This window comes from Ranitomeya variabilis, chromosome 4, assembly GCF_051348905.1.
Source record: "Ranitomeya variabilis isolate aRanVar5 chromosome 4, aRanVar5.hap1, whole genome shotgun sequence".
Lineage (NCBI taxonomy): Eukaryota > Metazoa > Chordata > Amphibia > Anura > Dendrobatidae > Ranitomeya > Ranitomeya variabilis.
Window position 1 is genome coordinate 640,051,219 of NC_135235.1, and position 21,925 is coordinate 640,073,143.

The window sequence follows — 21,925 nt, forward strand, 5'->3', positions numbered from 1 at the left end:
AACTAGCATAAGCCTCAATAGGAACAAGCTCTTGGAAGATGTAACTATACTGACCATGAACTAAACCTACCGCATCATCTAGAAGTAGCCAGGTAGCATGTCCTACTTTTTATCCCTATATGCCCAGCGCCGGCCGGAGAACTAAATAATGCTAGCAGAGGGAAATATAAGACCTGACTCACCTCTAGAGAAATGCCCAAAAAGGAGACAGAGGCCCCCCACATATATTGGCGGTGATATGAGATGAAACAACAAACGCAGCAGGAAAATAGTTTAAGCAAATTTGAGGTCCGCTTTCTAGATAGCAGAAGACAGAAAGCATACTTTCATGGTCAGTAGAAAACCCTAACAAAACACATCCAGAAATTACTTTAGGACTCTGGCATTAACTCATAATACCAGAGTGGCAATTCCTGATCAACAAGAGCTTTCCAGACACAGTAACGAAACTGCAGCTGTGAACTGGAACCAAAATACAAAAACAAAACATGGACGAATGTCCAACTTATCTAGTAGATGTCTGGGAGCAGGAACAAGCACAGAGAGGCTTCTGATAACATTGTTGACCGGCAAGCATCTAACAGAGAAGCCAGGTTATATAGCGACACCCAGATCTAATCAGAACAGGTGAACAGGGAAGATGATGTCACAAGTTCAATTCCACCAGTAGCCACCGGGGGAGCCCAGAATCCAAATTCACAACACTTCCCTGGGAATCAGGACTGACAGGAGTCAGTGTGTGGGGCAGGAGCTCCTGTAAGGTAACTCCAGATAAAGGGGGTATGGGCAGAGAAGTATTTGCCATTGGAACAGACTGTCAGTGCTTATGATGTTCCGTTGATGTAAATAATGAACTGATCGTGGTGCGGTTTATGATGTTTAATAAACCGCATAGACTGTTTTTGTGAGGAACCATGCCTGAGTGGTTTAATCCCGTTGCCAAGCGAGTGTCCCCCAATGCACTCAGGGAGCGCTATCTCACAATTGCTACTGCAATATAATTTATCCATCCGAGGTGGGAAATTTTTCTTTTTCGTCTTAATACTGTAAAGTTTGAAGCTTGGAGGGACAGCAGGCGGCCCCCACTATTTTTAGAGGGCCAGCAGGCGTCTTGTGGACAGATGAGACCAAGATAAAGTTTTCTTTGTAAAACACATCATTCTACTGTTTAATGTAAATGGAATAAGACCTACAAATAAAATAAAACAGTAGTTACAGTCAAATATGGTGGAGGTTCAAATAAATTTTTGGGTTGCCACAGGTTCAAAAGGACTAAAAAAGATTTAAGGACTGCAACATGGGTCTCCAAGACTTTGGAATGCCCCCCCCCCCCCCCCCCCGCTGAAGGGGTTTTAAGCTCCTAAATCCCAGCGAGTGGACTTCTGCAAACTTCGGCTACTGCGGCCGTTCTGGGTACAGCCGTAGCAAGCGACATGGAGAAGGCAGGAAGCCAGTGGTGAAGTTGTCTTTTTCTTTCCTCTTCATCATCGTTTAATAAAGTTATTCCCTGTTGGACTAAAGCTGTGTTCGTGGACCTTTACTGCCTGGATTGCTGTGACCCAAAGGAAAGTAAGGTAACCCGTTGGAAGAAGCTGTGTCAGTTCTGTCTATTGTATGTACAAGGGGCCGGGGGTGCTCACTGACCCTTTGCTCAGTGAACTCTGTCTGTGAATTGTACTTTTACTTAATTCGGCCACAACTAACCTCCCCCCCCCCGGTCACCTTTGTTACATAGGCGCCAGGTATTTTTCTGAATTAATTTTTCTTAATACCTGGTGCCTACAGTGAAACTTGATGGTGGCAGTGTCCTTATGTGGTGCTGCTGTCAGCGAGCTTCATATCATTGATGGTATCATGAGTTCACAGATGTACTGCTCTATAGTGAAAAAGAAGATGGTGCCATCACTCTGTGCCCCTGGGTAGACAGGCACTTTTCCAACATCAAAACACACAAATCTAAGGCCACTGTTGTATTTCTGAAGAACATTTGTTTGGTGATCTGAAGCATTTAATAAGTATGACAAAGATGCAATAGAATATGAAACCAGGAAGGGGAAAACACTTTTTCACACAACTGTAGTATATATCTCAAGCCCCAATGGTAGGTATCGTAAAACAAATAAAGTATTGGTTAATTTATGATTCCAAAGGTCTCAATAAATAGCTGTTGTAGCACTTATATCAGTCCTACTAAAGTGCAAGCATTAATCTATAATACCGATGGTCCCGATGAACAGATGTACTGGGACACTGTAATGGGCCTAATAAAGTGCTTGCTATATGCAGAGTATTACCCAAACAATAACTGCAATGGAGGAAAGGATATGATACTTAAACCTATAATATGATACCCAAATAACAGGGGAGAAATCAAGCAGAAATTCAGTTTCATGGGTAAGAACACAAATGTTCAGAGGGAAAAATTGTGTGTTTAGAGTAGCTTGATTAATACATCATAGTTTTATCTACACCCCTTCCCTTCATCCTCATCCTCTAGTTTCATTGGATGAACTTGATGGAGCCCTCAAGTTCATAGGTTCAAAGGAGATATCTAAACAATTAAGGGCCCCCCATGCACATTAGAATAAAGTTGGCTGAATCAGCTTTTAATATGTTCGGCTGAATGTCTAGTTCGTAGGAGGGCACCGTCCAGCTGATCGTCGGGAGAGATGTCGATCACATTGTTCTCCCTAAAATAAGCCATCAGACGACGTCAGTCAACGACTCTCTTATAGAGAACACAGAAGCGCTCAGCCAAGTGAAGGCTCCTGTTTATGGACAAATCGACTGAGATAGCTGTCGGCCAAACGATGGTTCGTCCACCAGCCATCTAATGTATATGGACAAATCAAAGAATAAAAGAATACAGATCCAAACACAATGATAGGTTTTAAAAGTAAATGTTTAATAATGACTCATAACAAGATTAAAAGGTGTTTTCAGACCTCACCATCCCCAACCTGATCTGATATCAGGAGTGGGTAGACAATGCGGTTCATGTCAATTACTGAAGTACCCATCCAATTATCAGCTGGTGTCATCTAATTACTTGGATACCCTATTAGTAAGATAATTTAGGCATTGGATTGTAAACTCAGCAACTGTAATTATCACATATAACAGTGTCTCACCATGACCAATGTCATACCTGGTGAAAGATTAAGAAACCAACAAACACAATAAGATGCAGTTTTACATATATTACAATTATAATACAAATAATTAAGATGTCAGTGCTATTTGTAATCTTTTTGCTTTTCGATAACATGTCTACTGATAATTGCATATATTTCCTAATAATAAGTTAGTGGTCTAAATTGTTTAATATTTCTCTTGCAGACTATAAGTGTAGTGTTTTTACTTTTACAAATTTGTCAATTTTTTTTAATAAAAATTACATTTAGATGATGAAGTAATTTCCCATAATCTAAACATAAAAAACAGCTTCTCTCTTGTGTGACTTCTATAATATATGACAAGATGGTATTTCAGTGTAAAACATTTCCCACAATATGAACGTCAATATGGCTTCTGTCCTTTATGCATTCGATGTTTATGAAAATTTGATTTATTGGTGAAACATTTGCCACAATCTAAGCATCAACTAGGCATCTCTCTTGTGTGACTACTATAATGTCTAACAAGATGGTATTTCCTTGTAAAACATTTCTCACATTGTGAACATGAATATGGCTTCTCCCCTGTATGAGTTCTCTGGTGTCTACAAAAACCTGATTTATCTATAAAACGTTTCCCACAATCTGCACAAGAAAAGGGCTTCTCCCCTGTGTGAATTCTCTGATGTATAACAAGACTTGATTTCTCTTTAAAACATTTCCCACATTTGGAACATGAAAAAGGCTTCTCCCCTGTGTGATTTCTCTGATGCGAGATAAAATGTGATTTCTCATTAAAAGATTTATTACAGACTGAACATGAAAACTGCTTCTCCCCTGTGTGTCTTTTTTGATGTTTAACAAGACTTGACTTCTCTGTAAAACATTTTCCACATTCTGAGCATGGAAATGGCTTCTGCCCTGTGTGAATTTTCTGATGTCTAACAAGTTTTGATTTCTCTGTAAAACATTTTTGACATTGTGAGCATGAAAATGGCATATCTCCTAAGTGTTTTTTAAGATGTTTAGCAAGACTTGATTTCTCTGTAAAACATTTTCCACATTCTGAGCAAGAAAATGGCTTCTCCCCTCTGTGATTTCTCTGGTGTGTAATAAGATTTGCTTTTTCAATAAAACATTTTCCACATTCGGAGCATGAAAATGGCCTCTCCCCAGTATGAATTCTGTCATGTCTGCTAAGATGTTCTTTCTGTGTAAAACATTTCCCACATTCTGAACAGGAAAATGGCTTCTCCCCTGTGTGAATCCTCAAGTGTTTAACAAGCGTTTCCTTTTCTGTAAAACATTTTCGACATTCTGGACATGAAAATGGTTTCTTCCCTGAATGAATTCTCTGGTGTTTAGTAAGATAAGATTTCAAAGAGTAACATTTCCCACAGTCTGAACATGAATAAGCCTTTATTTTTGCGTGAGCTCTTTGATGGTCATCATCCTGTCTGATATTTCTGTTTTGATGAATAGTCTGTGATGAGTGAAAAGATAGCAGCTTTTGAAAAGGATGAGACAACAGATCTTTGCTGTGATGAGCTGTGAGTGCATTTGGTGTGATACCATGATCATCTGATTTAAGTTCTGAAAATATTAGATTATCTTCTGATCTTCTTGTAAAGTCATCTGCCAAGAAAAACAGAGACTTTATTATTTTTCTTTTATGCAAGCTTGAAATTATATTAATGATTATAATACTTACACTCTTTACAATATTCCTATACAACTTGAACTAACATCCAATTGTCAACTGATTAAGACTGTGATGGAACCTATACAAGTCAAAGTAGGGTCTAAAAGATTGCTATCACCATGCTAATGGTGGGAAAGGTATTTTCATGGTGATGTGCAGTGTTAATTTTCTGCCGCTCACAGCGTTTTGCATTTAGCCTAAAAAGTTCTCCTTTGGTCTCATCGGACAAGAGCACCTTCTTTCACATGCTAGCTATATAGCCTACATGTCTTTTTTTAAACTGCAAACAGGACTTCTTGATTTAAAAAATGTATTTCTTCTTGACACTCTTCCATAAAGGCCAGATTTCTGGAGTATACGACTAATAGTTGTCCTATGGACAAATTCTACCCCCTGAGCTGTGGATCTCTGCATCTCCTCCAGAGTGACAATGAGCCTCTTGGCTGCTTCTCAAATTAGTGCTCTCCTTGTTTGAGATGTCAGTTAAAGCAGACGACCATGTTATGATAGGTTTGCAGCTCTTCCATTTTTGGATGATGTATTGAACAGTGCTCCGTGAGAGGTTCAGAGCTTGGCCTTTCTTTTATTTTTAGAACCTAAACCTGCTTTAATCTTCTCCACAATGTTATCTCTGACCTATTTGGTGTGTACAAAAGGTTTTCATGATGATGATGTTTGAAGCCTAATGTTCTCACACAAACCTCTGAGGCCTAGCCTTCACAGAACAGCTGTAGTTATAGTGAGAAGAAATTATACGCAGGTGGACTCCATTCCACCTGTGTGTAGATGGCTGCACATCCAGTTGGAAGAATGTCTCAAGTGGGGTACCACAGGGTTCTGTCCTGGGCCCTGTATTGTTCAAGATCTTTATCAATGATTTAGATGAAGAAATTGAGGGTACACTAATTAAATTTGCTGATGACACAAAGCTAGGAGGGATAGCTAATACTAGAGAAGAGAGAGGATTCAAAAAGATTTAATAAACTGGAGCAGTGGGCAACTAACAGAATTCTTTTTTAACAAGGAAAAATGCTAAGTACTACATCTGGGCAGTAAGCAACAGCACATGTGAAAAAGACTTGGGTATACTAGATCATAAACTGAACATAAGTCAACAGTGTGATGCAGCAGCAAAAAAGGTAAATGCAATTCGGGGATGTATTAACAGAAGCATACAGTCTAGATCACGCAAAGTCATTATTGCCCTCTACTCCTCTTTGGTCAGACCTCACCTGGAGTACTGTGTCCAGTTTTGGGCGCCACATTTTAAAAAAGACATCAACAAACTGGAGCAAGTTCAGAGAAGAGCAACCAGAATGGTGAGCGGTCTGCAAACCATGTCCTATGAGGAACAGTTGCAGGATTTGGGAATGTTTAGCTTGAAAAAAAGAAGACTGAGAGGAGACTTAATCGTGGTCTACAAATATCTCAAGGGCGGTCACATTGTAGAAGGATCATCTTTATTCTCATTTGCACAAGGAAAGACTAGAAGCAATGGGATGAAACTGAATGGGAGGAGACACAGATTAGATAATAGAAAAAACTTTTTGACAGAGTGATCAATGAGTGGAACAGGCTGCCACGAGAGGTGGTGAGTTCTCCTTCCATGGAAGTTTTCAAACAGAGGTTGGACAGACATCTGTCTGGGATGATTTAGTGAATCCTGCTTTGAGTGGGGGGTTGGGCCAGATGACCCAGGAGGTCCCTTCCAACGCTATCATTCTATGATTTACTAATTATGTGACTTTTGGAGACAATTGACCCACTCAAAATTTTTATTTAAGGGTATCAGACTACAGGGGTGATTAATACAAATACATGTCAACATTTTCAGATTTATATTTTTTAAATATTGAGACAACCATATATTATTTCGTTTTTACTTCACAGATACTTGTTATTTAGTATTTGGAATATCACATAAAATTCCAATAAAAATACATTTAAGCTTGGTGGCTGTAATATGAAAAAAATGTGGAGAAGTTCACGGTACAAATAATTTTTCAAGGTACAGTAAATGACACCATTCACTTTACCAAGTACTAAAATAATAAAAATAAATCTGAATGAGTTAAATAGTGAAAAAAATATGCATTTGCCCACTAATTTTCTGGGTTTGCTATTACGGTGTTCATTGCTTAAAAAAATGAGCAGGGAATCTCCAGGTCAGAAGGACTATGACTTCAAACTTAAAAAAAAAAAATGTAGTTTATTTTATTATTTAAAAGGTGAACAAAAAAATCTTGCTGTCACTTGTTTGGTACACTGCAGTGCCACAGTATTGCAGTATACAAGGAACGTGATGGTCTACAATCAAGCCCTGATTTATTTTTTTTTGTGTGGAAAAAAGAGCCATTTCAATTTGGCGATATACATTTTTTCTATTTATGTATCAATTTTTGGGCAGAGAAATTCCACATAAAAACTATATATATAATATACCTAAAAAATCACCACATAATTGCACCAGTCAGTGACTGAGTAGAACCTGTGATTTCTCTGCATTTAGTGGTCACTACTCACCTGTGCGGTTATCTGTAGGAATCTCCTCTTTACACCGCTCATCACCCCTCACATATGTCTCTGTAGTGTTAATATGGGGCAGATCTTCACCCTGACAGATATATTGCAAACGTCACAGACAGATAGAGAAGTGACATGAAATGATTTGAAGAAAAGAAAAAAAAAATCATAAATGAAAATGTCGAATAAAACTGACAGCCATAGTTAATACATAGCTGCCGATCTCCTGTATAAATCCAACTTGTTGGCTCCTAACCCTAACCAGCAGTCTCCATAACCAGAAAATTGTGAGAATATCCACACAACATCTAATGTCTATGATCAGCTTTAGGGCTCTTTCACAAGTCCTGATATTTCCGGTACTGGAAAAAACAGTACCTGAGATATCAGTGTCCGAATGTGTAATATTTGTGGCAAGCGTGAGCCGCCTATGTGCTGCATCAGTACCACAGGTATCGGCGCCTGGGAAACAACGGTACTGTTCGCGCTGTTCCCCGGCACCAGGTGCTGAAGACAACTTGCATCATTCTGCAGAATGTTGAGAGTTGAATTCAACTGATAACAACGAAAGCAGGCGGCAGCTGATGGAAGTATTTATCAGCCTCCGCCTTCGCTGTAAATAAATATATAAAAAAACTAGGCGTGGGTTCCCCTGTATTTTTGATAACCAGCCTGGCAAAGCTGAGAGCTACGGGCTGCAACTCTTAGCTGTCAGCAGGGCTGGTTACCAAGAATAAAGGGGTCCCTGTGCTGTTTTTATTAAATTATTTAAATAAATAATTAAAAAATAATGGCATGGGGTCTCCCCCATTTTTGATAACCAGCCTTGCTAAAGCAGACAGCTGGGGGATGGTTCTGTCCCATGCTGTAATCCATGTCTGGGGATAAACAGAACTTTTCTGTGGTAAACTCACTGAGCTGAACTGTACTTAACTCATTGACTTTTTCTCACGGTGCTGAGGTCACCGCAGTTCAGCCCCGCTGGGAATGCAGCCTCAGTGGCCCGTGGTAACCTCGATGATGAAAAATAGATATTGCCGTGCACACTGAGGTATTTCACTGACGGAGGTGCCAATTGAGGGGTTTGGTGAGGTCCCTCATAGACTATATAGAATACATATCAATTGCACACTCCTTTTGGATGCAAACAAAATTTATTTTATTACAGTTCAAAACAGAAGAGCAACCTTTGAGTGTCAACGCGTTTCATCCAAACAGGCCTTTGCTTAGAAAAGAATACCTACTGAATGCAACTTATGGATCATCACTGTCGAAGGAGACCACGATCTCTGAAACGCGTAGGAATTGGTCCTAACAGAGCCTCATACCCCTGCTGGTCACATGACAACTGACGTCACACAGGGTCCTGTCGGCTGAACGCTACATCGTAGACCTTGATCATGAGCTCCCCAAGCACGTGCACCGCCGGGAAGGAGGCTAAGGGAGCGTTTGTCACCGGCCGGGACAGCGCTCCTGAAGATATTTATTTCCTGAGCTGCTGCTACTACTACTACTACTACCATCATCTTTACAAAGGGGGACTCTAGAAAAAAAACCCATGCTGTGGACTCCAACATCGCCTTTAAAGAGGTAAATACAGCATTGCCTGCCATCTGCAGTTTAGCGTGCAATTGCATAAAACTAGGAATAGATTTGCATGAACAGTTGGATCAAGAAATTTATGTGAACTAATTGGACTTTAGATTTTAGATTATTTAATCTTTTAATATACATTTAATAAATGTTCCTTTTTTGTTGGTACAAATGGTATGTATAGGCGCAAACTGTATAAGTATCTATATGTTTAATTTTTGACAAGGTTGTGGTGTTGCCCTGTTTGCAGCCAATACGCATAATACCTTTCAAGTTGCACTTGCGCTCACCTATACATTTAAATTCTGCAGGATAGCTTCTTGCAGTTGCCACAAATTAGATGGAGGTACTAACATGCTAGTAATAACCTATTCAACCTGCTCTCGGAGATTTTCTATAGAATTAAGACTGGAGACTGTGAAGGCCAAGGAAGCAAGAAAAATTACCACTGAAAACGCATCACTTCATTTTATGCTGACTTCACAGAGATCTGTTTCTTGAAAGTTTAAATCAGGAAAGGGTCAGTCTCTAATAAATTGGTTGTTTGGTGTATAATACTGGTTGGTAAGGTAAGACTGAACACAAGACCTTCACAGCCTTCTACACATCATAGGGGAGATCTCATGACACCTTCTCTCCATCTACCTGATGATCCTGAGGAACATTGGGATCTTCTTGTGTACAGTCCTGTGGAAGAAGAGGACGGGGACATCTCTCTGGTGTTGTCCTCTCACTGGATAGAACTGGAGGAAACACATACAGGGACTGAATTCATTCTTTACATACAGATAATTACAGGCTGTGTGTATTTAGTCCTGTCTGTTACCTGGTGATGTGAGGGGCTGGGGAACCTCCATCATGACGTCCTTGTACTGATCTTTGTGTCCTTCGAAATACTCCCACTCCTCCATGGAGAAATAGACAGTGACATCCTGACACCGTATAGGAACCTGACACATACAATGATACCGTCATCCCCCCGATCCCTCCATAGCGTTACTGTATAATGTCCCAGCATTCCCAGCAGTGTCACCTCTCCAGTCAGCAGCTCAATCATCTTGTAGGTGAGTTCTAGGATCTTCTGGTCATTGATGTCCTCATGTATCAGGGGGTGAGGAGGAGGCCTCGTGATTGGGCTCAGGGGTCTTCCCCATCCCTCAGACACAGGGGCCTGACAGCGCTCTCTAGAGGTCTTCTTCACTACTGTGTAATCCTGGTTATGGAGAGACACATTAATAAACCTCACTACAGACATTTCCAGAGTCCTCACCTCTCCAGTTCTGTCCATCTGTTATTCCCATAGATAAGAATGATGTAATGTGACGTCATCAGAATCTCTCACCTCTCCAGTAAGCCGGAAGAGGATCTCTAGGGTGAGGTGTAATATCCTCTCCGCCATCTTGTCCCTGTCCCTATCCATCCTTGTAGGGTCACTCAGGAGAATTCTCTTATATAGAAGATCTCCACTGAGAGTATCCGATATATCCGAGACCTGAATGGGGAGAAGATGACGATGTAACATCATAAAGATCCCATGTAAGAAACCTCCGGAGCTGTTACCGGCGTCACATGATCACTACATCCAGTCATGGCCCCGTCCTGCCCCCGGTGTAACACACAGTCCATTATAGTCACATACAGAGATTTATCTCAGGCTCAGCACTGAGGGGGTTAATGTCCCCTGCGCCCAGTAATGGGGAATCTCCAGCACCTACCTCCACCTGCAGAGCCACACACCACATATATGGCTGCTCTGTGCGCACAGGACCTGGGATGAGGTCACAGGAAGGGAGGAGTCAGGGGTCACATGATCAGGGGCCTCAGTGTATGCAGGACTCTGCTGTGCTGGTTGTCATGGTGCTGGATGAGGTGAAGTTTATGTGTGGGGTCAAGAGGGGTTTACAGGGTGGATGTAGCAGAGTCGTGTGTGTACGAGGTGTACGGAGCGGAGTAGTGTGTCTACAATTTGTGCGGAGTGGAGCCATGCATGTACGAGGTGTACGGAGCGGAGCCTTGTGTGTACGAGGTGTACGGAGCGGAGCCGTGTGTTTATGAGGTGTATGGAGCAAAGCCGTGTGTATCAGGTGTACGGAGCGGAGGCATGTGTGTACAATGTGTACGGTGTGGAGCCATGCATGTACGAGGTGTACGGAGTGGAGCCGCACTTGTACGAGGTGTACGGAGTAGAGTCACGTGTGTACGAGGTGTGCGGAGCGGAGCCGTGTGTGTATGAGGTGTACGGAGCGGAGGCATGTGTGTACGATGTGTGCGGAGCGAAGCCGCGTGTACCTCTCACTTAGGCCGGCGTCACACTAAAGAGTTTTACGGACATATGAGAGGCGCAAAAACTAAGCATTGCACACGGACCAATAATTCTCTAAGGGGCAGCTCCTATCTGCCGTATATTTCTCGGCCGTATATTACGGGCTGAGAAAATCGCAGCATGCTGCGTTTGTCAGCGTATTGCGTAAAAAATCTGCCAATGAAAGTCTATAGGGAATGGAATGCAGGGAACGTAGCTACCTAGACTTGCGGTGCTGCGCCCCCTGCGGGCAGAAACTCATATGAACTCGAGCGTGGGAATTTTTCTGAATATTTTTTCACGCTCGAGTTCATATGAGTTTATGCCAGCAGGGGGCGCATCACGGCAAGTCTAGGTAGCTACGTTCCCCTGCTTTCCATTTATTCCCCAGTTTTTACAAGCAGGAGCAACAGTTGCATTAGCAGGCTCCTTGTTGTAAAATTATTTAACCCCTTCAGATGGATTTACAGCGTGGGACCTGACTGAGCTCTGGAGAGGTATGAGATATTGTTTCTTTTTTCTTTTTTTTTCTTTTACAGAACGAGGGTCTTCAGGTGGATTAAGCGTACAATAAAGATTTTACAACCCCATGTGTGTTTTTACTTCATTAAAATACTTTATTCTTCATGTGTGTGTACTATTAACCCTTTACTACTATTGGATTAATAATAGGTGTCTTGTTGACATCTCTCCATTATTAACCAGGCTTAATTTCACCTTACATTAGGAAGGTAACATTAACCCCTTGTTACCCCATATCCCACCGCTACTCGGGAGTGGGAAGAGAGAGGCTAAGTGCCAGAATAGGCACATCTGTAAGTCGATGGGGGCAGATGTTTTTAGCCAGGGGGGGCCAATATCCATGGTCTCTCTCTAGGCTATTAATATCTGCCCTCAGTCACTGGGTTTCCCACTCGGGCAGAGAAAATTGCTCGGGAGCCCAAGCCAGTTTTTTCCTTGATTTAACCCTTTATATTAAGAGCTAGAGCCCCCAAATTTTGCACACACCCTCTACTAACATAATTAGTGAGGAATATGTAAAAAATTAAGGGCTATGAAATGGTTTACTGTATGTAAACCATGTCTCATATCCTGTCGGGTTTGATAAGGAGATAGCAAAAGCCGGCAATTGAATTACCGGCTTTTAAGCTATCTAGCTCTGTATTAAATATTACTTTATAAATACTAGATGGTGGCCCGATTCTATCGCATCGGGTATTCTGGAATATGTATGTAGTTTTAACACAGCCACGTAGTATATAGCACAGCCACGTAGTATATTGCACAACCACGTAGTATATAGCACAGCCTATGTAGTATATAGCACAGCGACGTAGTATATAACACAGCCCATGCAGTCGTATATAACAGCCCACGCAGTATATAACAGCCCACGTAGTATATAGCAACAGGCCACGCATTATATAACAGCCCATGTAGTATATAACACAGCCATGACCGCTACATCATCTGGGGTCATTGCCGCAATGCATTCTTGGGAGCGAGGAGCAGGAAAGGCTGCCGCAGACGCCGGAAGATGAGAATATAATGATTTTTTTATTATTATTTTTAACATTATATGTTTTTACTATTGATGCTGCATAGGCAGCATCAATAGTAAAAAGTTCGTCACACTTACAGGGTTAATAGCAGCATTAATGGACTGCGTTATGCCGCGGTGTAACGCAGTCTGTTGAACGGACTGCTAAATTGCTATGTGGCACTGACTGGAGGGGAGTAGGGAGGGGCCAATTCACGGCCGGACCGTGCCTGTCGCTAATTGGTCGCGCCCAGCCAGCCACGATCAATCAGCAACGCGGAATTTCCATTACAGACAAACAGACGGAACTGGACCTTAGACAATTATATATATAGATATATGTGTGTGTGTCAATGACATATATATATATATATATATACAGTGCCTAAAAGTAGTATTCAACCCCCTGCAGATTTAGCAGGTTTAATAAGATGCAAATAAGTTAGAGCCTTCCAACTTCAAACAAGAGCAGGATTTATTAACAGATGCATAAATCTTACAAACCAAAAACTTTTGTTGCTCAGTTAAATTTTTATAAATTTTAAACATAAAATTGTGGGTCAATTATTCTTCAACCCCTAGGTTTAATATTTTGTGGAATAACCTTTGTTTGCAATTACAGCTAATAATCGTCTTTTATAAGACCTGATCAGGCCGGCACAGGTCTCTGGAGTTATCTTGGCCCACTCCTCCATGCAGATCTTCTCCAAGTTATCTAGGTTCTTTGGGTGTCTCATGTGGACTTTAATCTTGAGCTCCTTCCACAAGTTTTCAATTGGGTTAAGGTCAGGAGACTGACTAGGCCACTGCAACACCTTGATTTTTTGCCTCTTGAACCAGGCCTTGGTTTTCTTGGCTGTGTGCTTTGGGTCTTGTTGGAAGATGAAATGACGACCCATCTTAAGATCCTTGATGGAGGAGCGGAGGTTCTTGGCCAAAATCTCCAGGTAGGCCGTGCTATCCATCTTCCCATGGATGCAGACCAGATGGCCAGGCCCCCTGGCCGAGAAACAGCCCCACAGCATGATGCTGCCACCACCATGCTTGACTGTAGGGATGGTATTCTTGGGGTCGTATGCAGTGCCATCCAGTCTCCAAACGTCACGTGTGTGGTTGGCACCAAAGATCTCGATCTTGGTCTCATCAGACCAGAGAACCTTGAACCAGTCAGTCTCAGAGTCCTCCAAGTGATCATGAGCAAACTGTAGACGAGCCTTGACATGACGCTTTGAAAGTAAGGGTACCTTACGGGCTCGTCTGGAACGGAGACCATTGCGGTGGAGTACGTTACTTATGGTATTGACTGAAACCAATGTCCCCACTGCCATGAGATCTTCCCGGAGCTCCTTCCTTGTTGTCCTTGGGTTAGCCTTGACTCTTTGGACAAGCCTGGCCTCGGCACGGGAGGAAACTTTCAAAGGCTGTCCAGGCCGTGGAAGGCTAACAGTAGTTCCATAAGCCTTCCACTTCCGGATGATGCTCCCAACAGTCGAGACAGGTAGGCCCAACTCCTTGGAAAGGGTTTTGTACCCCTTGCCAACCTTGTGACCCTCCACGATCTTGTCTCTGATGGCCTTGGAATGCTCCTTTGTCTTTCCCATGTTGACCATGTATGAGTGCTGTTCACAAGTTTGGGGAGGGTCTTAAATAGTCAGAAAAGGCTGGAAAAAGAGATAATTAATCCAAACATGTGAAGCTCATTGTTCTTTGTGCCTGACCTACTTCGTAATACTTTAGGGGAACCAAACAGAATTCTGGTGGGTTGAGGGGTTGAATAATAAATGACCCTCTGAAAAAACTTTTCACAATTTAAAAAAAAAATAAACAAAGAAATAACATTCTTTTTTGCTGCAGTGCATTTCACACTTCCAGGCTGATCTACAGTCCAAATGTCACAATGCCAAGTTAATTCCAAATGTGTAAACCTGCTAAATCTGCAGGGGGTTGAATACTACTTGTAGGCACTGTATATATATATATATACTAGATTGTGGCCCGATTCTAACGCATCGGGTATTCTAGAATATGCATGTCCCCGTAGTATATGGACAATGATGATTCCAGAATTCCCGGCAGACTGTGCCCGTCGCTGATTGGTCAAGGCAACCTTTATGACATCATCGTCGCCATGGCAACCATTATGACATCTTCGTCGATGCTGTGCCCGTCGCTGATTGGTCGAGGCCCAGGCGGCCTCGACCAATCAGAGATGCGGGATTTCCATTATGACATCATCGTCGCCATGCTGTGTCCGTCTCTGATTGGTCGAGGCCTGGCGGCCTCGACCAATCAGAGACGCAGGATTTCCAGGACAGACAGACAGACGAAAAAACCCTTAGACAATTATATATATAGATATATATATATATATATATACATATATATATATATATATATATACACAGTATATATGTATGTATGTATATATATATACCCCTATTCTATGTGTAGACATTTATTTTACCTATTCTAATAAAACCTGTCAGTGTGATTTTACTGTACACCGCACTGAATTACCGGCTTTTCTATAGAACACCGGTGCGTATTTCTCGCAAGTCACACGCATGGTCCATGTGTAATCCGTATTTTTCTCGCCCCCATAGACTTTCATTGGTGGATTTTTTGCGCAATACGCTGACAAACGCAGCATGCGATTTTCTCAACCCATAAAATACGGCAGAGAAATATACGACTGATTGGAGCTGCCCCATAGAGAAACATTGGTCCGTGTGCAATGCGTTGTTTTTGCGCCTCTCACTTGTCTGTATTCCTCTCTAGTGTGACGCCGGCCTTAGACAGCCTCAACACGTGGGGATTCCCTGTTACGATGGGGCTCAAACACAAGTTGATCGTTCTATTTGTGTTTGAGCCCCATCCTTGACAATTAAAGGAAGGGTTGTGTCAGTTAGGGTGGGAGAAGGTTTTGGGGTAGGGTTACAGTACTGGATTTTCTTGGGCTACGCATATGTTAATATTCTGTTTTGTTTTAGAAAAATAAGTCTGAAATGCGACATTTGTTGTAATACTGAAAGTTATCTCAGGCGCAAGAGCATGGGTCTAACAATAAATTTCATGGCACGGAATATCCGGATCTTTAAAGATGGAGCCAAAAGACGAGCAATTTTTGAGCGTATTAGAAAGATTAACACTAATATCATAGGGCAGTGGGAAACCTATGAAGAGACCGCAGGTAAAGAAGGATGCAGGGACAAAAAGGAGCCAGAAAGCAAGTAACGTTTTTGTTAACTTTCCTTTAACTTCCCACCCAACAAAGATAACAACAGTTTTCCACGCAGGGAACTTAAATACAAGATCACAATTTCTCCTATCTACTATATAGGCGCCCTGAACTATACCTGCGGAACGCGACAACGCTTCACTAGTGGCCCCCTAACAAGAAAAAGTCAACAAAGTTCACTTATCAGCGCTGTTTCAACGATGCAGTCCTGATGGTGAAGTTCCGTCAGCGACGTAGTCCTGATGGTGGAGTTCCGTCAGTGACGTAGTCCTGATGGCGGGGGAAGGAGGTGTCCTCTGTCGACGAGCCCAGGTGCAAATTCGAGACCAGAATGTCTGTTGCGGTGCTGTGTCACCCCCTGCAGGCGGACGTTGATCCGGGGTAACAGTTTCCAAGTCCAAAGAGGAGTCTTTTCGAGGAGAATTAGCAGAGTAATCCGTATCAGTGACAGCTGAGACAAACCCAGGAGGAACCGGAGCACTTTCTGGCAAGATACTCCCGGGAAGCGCGGTAATACTGTCCCTGAGATGATCAGCGTTACCCCTATGCTTTGGGGGTCGCTGACGACGGTTGCGCCGCTTTCTGGGGGCTCTGGTAATTGTCCGCAGCGTCTGCTGCACGTTCTCCCCCTGTTTCCAGCAAGTTTCACTGCGGCCTGCACACACACGACAACTCCGCTGCAGTTTCCTCCCCTCAGAGATCTCCCGCGCTTCTGTGCCCCTGCTTTCGCGCGCTTTTCCTTTTATCAACCCCTCTCCCTGCGTCACTCCGTCTCCTGTCACCTCCGCCTGGCTTCTCATCCGCCCTTCAAATCCGTCCCCCGGAACCCCGACTCCCGGCAACAATGGTTCCACCCGTCCGTACGGCTCGCCAGGTCCCCGTCCCCTACATTCCCCCACCCTGTATGCTCGCCAGTCCCTGGGCGAGGCCTTCGAACTGACAGGTCGCCCACCCGACGGATTGTTCCACACTTGAGTCTGTCTAGCGTGTAAGTCAGGACTGTAGCGAGTTGGGGGTCTACCTGCAGTAGAACGTTCAGAACATCGTAGCTGGGGTCCTTGTGTAGGGGGTGTCGGGGGAATGCAGTCAACGGAGGGGCGTCTGATTAGGGGTAGTGTAGTAGTCGAGATAGGGGGAGTATTTTGACGCCGTTCTTCTTCTTCATCATCCTCTTCATCCCACCAATGGTTGTTGGGGGACTCGGTCGTAGGTGGCTCTTCCCTGATTGCGGATTCTGGGGTGTCCGAGTCAACAGAGCGACACAAACGGAGCATGTTGCGATGGAGTATGCGAATACCTGTACTTCCGGGGACTTCAGATCGCACTTCATATACAGGTCCATGCGGGTCTAAACGGCGAAGTACCCGATAGGGTGTTTTTTCCCAACGGTGGTCTAACTTGTTTTGTGGTCTTCACTCTCGAACTAGTACTCGATCACCTGGCCGGAACTCTGGGGGTTCTGCTGTAGGGGTGCTCCGATGCTCCACTTCCCGAATTCGAGTGTGCACCATCCCGTGTAAGGTCCGCAGCCGATGTCGATGATCACGCACCCACGAAGCCATCCCTGCTCGGGGGCCCTCTTCCTCTGAAGACAGTTCCAGATCTGTCACGCCTTTCCCTGGGCGTCCAAAGACCACTTCATACGGGGTGCGTCCTGTGACTTGATGAACTCTATTGTTGTAGATCCACACTAGGTCAGACACATACTCCGGCCAGCGGGTCTTTTGATCCTGTTCTAGCGCACGCAACATTTGAAGCAGAGTCCGGTTAAACCGCTCACAAGCCCCATTTCCCTGGGGGTGATACGGTGTGGTGCGTGACTTATCAATGCCGTAGAGACGATGCAGCTCATTCATGACTTTGCTCAAGAAACAGGCGCCTTGATCCGAATGTATTCGCCTCGGACAGCCGTAAACTTGAATAAAGTTCTTACAGATAGCGCTCGCCGCCGACTCCGCTGTCTGATCACGGGTAGGGGTGACTACCGCGAATTTTGAAAAATGATCTACCATAACGAGGCAGTATTCGTAGCCTTGATGCGCTGCTCCAATGGTAATGTAGTCTATCATTAATACTTCAAAAGGGGCAGACGTCGTGATGCTCCGCACAGGCGCCCTTTCCTCCGGTGACTTGGTTAACTCACATTGTCGACATTGTCTACAGGCAGTTTGTACTTCCGCAAGCAGCCGAGGATGATAGAACCGAGTTTGCAGCCACTTAAACGTCCTCTTCACCCCGAAGTGTGCCCCGGACTCATGAGCTTCTTTAGCAACTGCGGCCACCACGGGCCCTGGTAAGACCATCTGCCACGTCGGCTCGGAATCTGCCTGAGCCATGGTTAAGTGGCATAAGAGCCCGTCCTGAAGAGTTAGGCGCTCCCATTGCCGCAGAAGAAGGTTCAAGTCTGACGGGAGAGTTTGTCCAGGAGTTCTCACGGGCAATAGACCATTCGTTATCCACTGTCGTAAGGGAGCTAGTTCCTGGTCTTCCTGTTGCAGCCGTATCCATTCGTCCCGACTCTGAACCAACAGTCCTGTAGCCGTTCCGTTCCCAGTCTGCTCCCGACTCACAGCCGTCCGAGCAGCGCCCCCGATGGCGTAGGGGATTTCTTCTCCCTCCAGCTCCTCATCTCGGTTAGTTCTTGGGGTGTTCTTTCGCAGACGGGATAATGCGTCAGCATGAACATTCTCCGCTCCTCGCTTGTAGAGGATACGGTATCTGTACTTGGCCATCTGGGCTACCCAGCGCTGTTCCAGGGCACCCAATTTCGCATTTTCCAGATGTGCCAATGGGTTGTTATCCGTGCGTATCAGCACCTCAGAACCTGCCAGGTACTCAGCGAACCGCTCCGTCATAGCCCACACCACGGCCAGCAGCTCCACCTTGAAAGAACTGTAATTGTCCGGGTTCAACTCAGAGTCATGAAGAGACCGACTCGCATAGGCGATCACTCTCTCCCGCCCATCCTGAACCTGAGACAACACAGCCCCCAATCCCTGAGAGCTGCCGTTGGTGTGTAGGATGAACGGTTGAGAAAAGTCCGCATAAGCCAACACCGGCGGCTCCATGAGAGCTGTCTTCAAGTCCCGGAACGCTGCTTCTTGTGGCTCCTGCCATTGTATCTTCTTTCCCCGTTCCTTGGGGGAGCTTCCTTTCAGCAGGACTTGTAGATTGTGAGAACGGCGAGCAAAGTTCTTCACGAAGCGCCGGTAGTACCCAGCGAGGCCCAAGAACGCCCGTACATCCTTGGAGGTCTCCAGTGTGGGCCACTCCTGGATTGCAGCAATCTTCTCCTGTGATGGCCGGACTCCTTCGGCGGACACCACATGCCCCAGGTACTCGATCTGTTCCCGGAACAAGTGACACTTCTGGGGTTTCACCTTAAGCCCGTATTTCAGTAACCGGTCTAGTACCTGCTCCAGTCGGCACAGATGTTCCTCGAATGTTGGGGCATAGATGATGATGTCATCCAGATAAATGAGAGTGGCCTCGAAGTTCAAATCCCCCAGACACCGCTCCATTAATCGTTGGAAGGTGCCTGGAGCGTTGGCCAGCCCAAACAGCATCCGATTGAACTCGAATAGTCCCATGGGAAGGATAAACGCTGTCTTAGGACGATCTGCTTCTGTCATCGGGACCTGCCAGTATCCGCTGGCTAGGTCTAAGGTGGAAAAATATTTGGCCCGACCCAGCACGGAGAGAGACTCCTCAATACGGGGAAGTGGATAAGAGTCTCGGACGGTGCATGCATTTAGCTTACGGTAGTCCACACAGAACCGGAGCGTGCCGTCCTTTTTCCGCACAAGCACGATCGGGGCAGCCCACGGGCTCTGACTCTCGCGGATCACTCCCTTTTGTAGCATCTGGCCTAACAACGTCTTTACTTCCTGGTACATCTGCGGGGGAATCTGTCTGTACCGCTCCCTGATGGGCACTGTATCCCCGGTCGGAATTCCATGTTCGATGGCCGTGGTACAGCCAAAATCATCTTCATGTTGTGCGAACACTTTAGCATAATGTCCAAGGAGTCGCTGCACTTGTGAGATCTGTGATGGATCCAGGCCCGATAATTCTGTCCGCATGTGCTCCAGAATAGTTTGACCCTTCCGAAACGCTATCGGCTCAGGATCCTGCGTAGACCGGACACTGACCATCCAGGGATCAGGGGAATCCACCTTTAACTGCAAAGTATCTGGAGGGGGCATCACTTCTAAAGGTCGTAACACTTTGGCCATCTCACTTCGGACCCGTAGCACGACATCGTGTTCGTCCACATTCACACATCGCACTGGTACGGCCCCATTTTTAACAGTAGCCAGAGTTCGGGCCACCAGCAGTCCTGTGGGCAAAGGGGATGTAAAGGTGGGCTCAATCTGTACTTGTACTCCTTCTAGAGGGATGCGAGCTCGTATGGGCAGGGATATAACAGTCTGTCCTGGGGGGAACGTCACCTTTGTTGTCGGGGAAGTAATTACTCTCCCTAGTATGTCTCCCTCCTGACAGGTCTCTTGTACCCGGACTTCCCTCACTAACTGTCTGAACACGGAGCCCTGAGGTGTACTGGTCCCCCACTGATTGAGTGTCTCTTGCGTAGTCTCCCCTAACAGAAAACTGCCAAAATCTTTCAATACGTTCATCCCCAAGGTCACAGTATGTTGAGGGCTGGGATCTCCCCGTGTTAACACAACCCCCCGGCGGCCCAGGTCCTTCCCACATAAAGATATTTGCATCCAGGTGACCCCTTCCACTGGGATGGGCAGCTGATTGGCGGCCTGTAACCGAATTACGGGACCCCATTGGGGTCTGACTGTCAAAGGAAAGTGTTTTCTAAAATATGCCTCGGGCATAGTCGTGACTTGGGACCCAGTGTCCACCAGACAACGTACAGCCCGCCCTTCAAACTCTGCCCAAACCAGGGGGCAGCTGGCAACCAAATTTCCGGGACTTTCACCACCCATCCGCGGGGACTCTGACTCCGAGCGTCGTCCCCTTAGCTCGGAGTCCTCTAGTTTAACGCCTGACGGGACGAGGCCCTCCCTCCACGGGGGCACTCCCGTGCGAAATGTCCGGCCTTCCCGCAACCATAGCAAACACCGGGGGCCGGATAATATCCTGGACGAGCGCCACGAGCTGGACTCCTAGACCCTTGTCCCCGGGGTAACTCCCTTGGGCTTCGCGCATTCTTTTTAACTTCAGCCAGTTCGTCTCTGATTTGTTTTAGCTCCTGCCGCATCTCTTGAACCCACGACGGCTCACCCTCTCCTGCGGCGGCTGTCTGGATAACCTTAGTCTCTCCTGTCGGGACCGTCACCCCCCTCTCTTGCTCCCGGGTGCGGGCCTCATTGCCTATGTCGGAGAAAGTCAGGCGCGGGTCGACCCGCACTCGCTCACGTAGAGCCTGTTTGGTCAACTCATCTCTCAGTCCCGTCACCAGCTGGTCGCGCAGGGTCACGTCCACATGTCCCATCCCCATACCATCTTTCCGCACGATTGCAATGTTTAGCTCTTGCAGAGCATTCATGTACTGAGTGACAGTCTCGCCCTCTTTTTGTCGCCGTCTAAACAACCGGGCCCGCAGCTCTCCCACGTCGGTGGGGTCCCCGTGCGTCCCCTCTAACACATTTAACACCCGGGTAAAAGTATTCCGCTCTGTGGGGGGTCTCAACATCACTGAATCCCGGGCCTCTCCGTCTAAGGCCATAATGGCCACCTCTGCTTCCAGGGCCGGGGTCATAGGATGCATTCTCAGCAGCCCCCGCATCCTTTCAGTCCAGCTCCACAACAACATGTTGCTCCCATTAAATTTGGGCAGATTATTTAACATGGCCCCCAATGAGAGAGACGCTCTCGGCCCAGCCCCATCCTCCGTATCTTCGGGCTCCCTCTTTGGATCCTGCATCCTGCCGACTAC

At 45.4% G+C, this 21,925-nt stretch overlaps 1 protein-coding gene across 1 annotated transcript in view; it reads right to left on the reverse strand.

Moving 5' to 3' along the window:
- Window positions 1-2,799: 2,799 nt before the first annotated feature.
- Window positions 2,800-21,925, reverse strand: part of LOC143768159 (uncharacterized) — a 41,703-nt gene continuing 22,577 nt past the window's right edge. The window contains exons 8-12 of the mRNA XM_077256848.1: window positions 9,968-10,141; window positions 9,761-9,884; window positions 9,580-9,677; window positions 7,342-7,432; window positions 2,800-4,751 (exon numbers count right to left, since the gene is read on the reverse strand). Coding sequence (XP_077112963.1) covers window positions 3,601-4,751; window positions 7,342-7,432; window positions 9,580-9,677; window positions 9,761-9,884; window positions 9,968-10,141 — 1,638 coding nt within the window. The 3' untranslated portion in view covers window positions 2,800-3,600. The remainder of the gene's footprint in view (window positions 4,752-7,341; window positions 7,433-9,579; window positions 9,678-9,760; window positions 9,885-9,967; window positions 10,142-21,925) is intronic.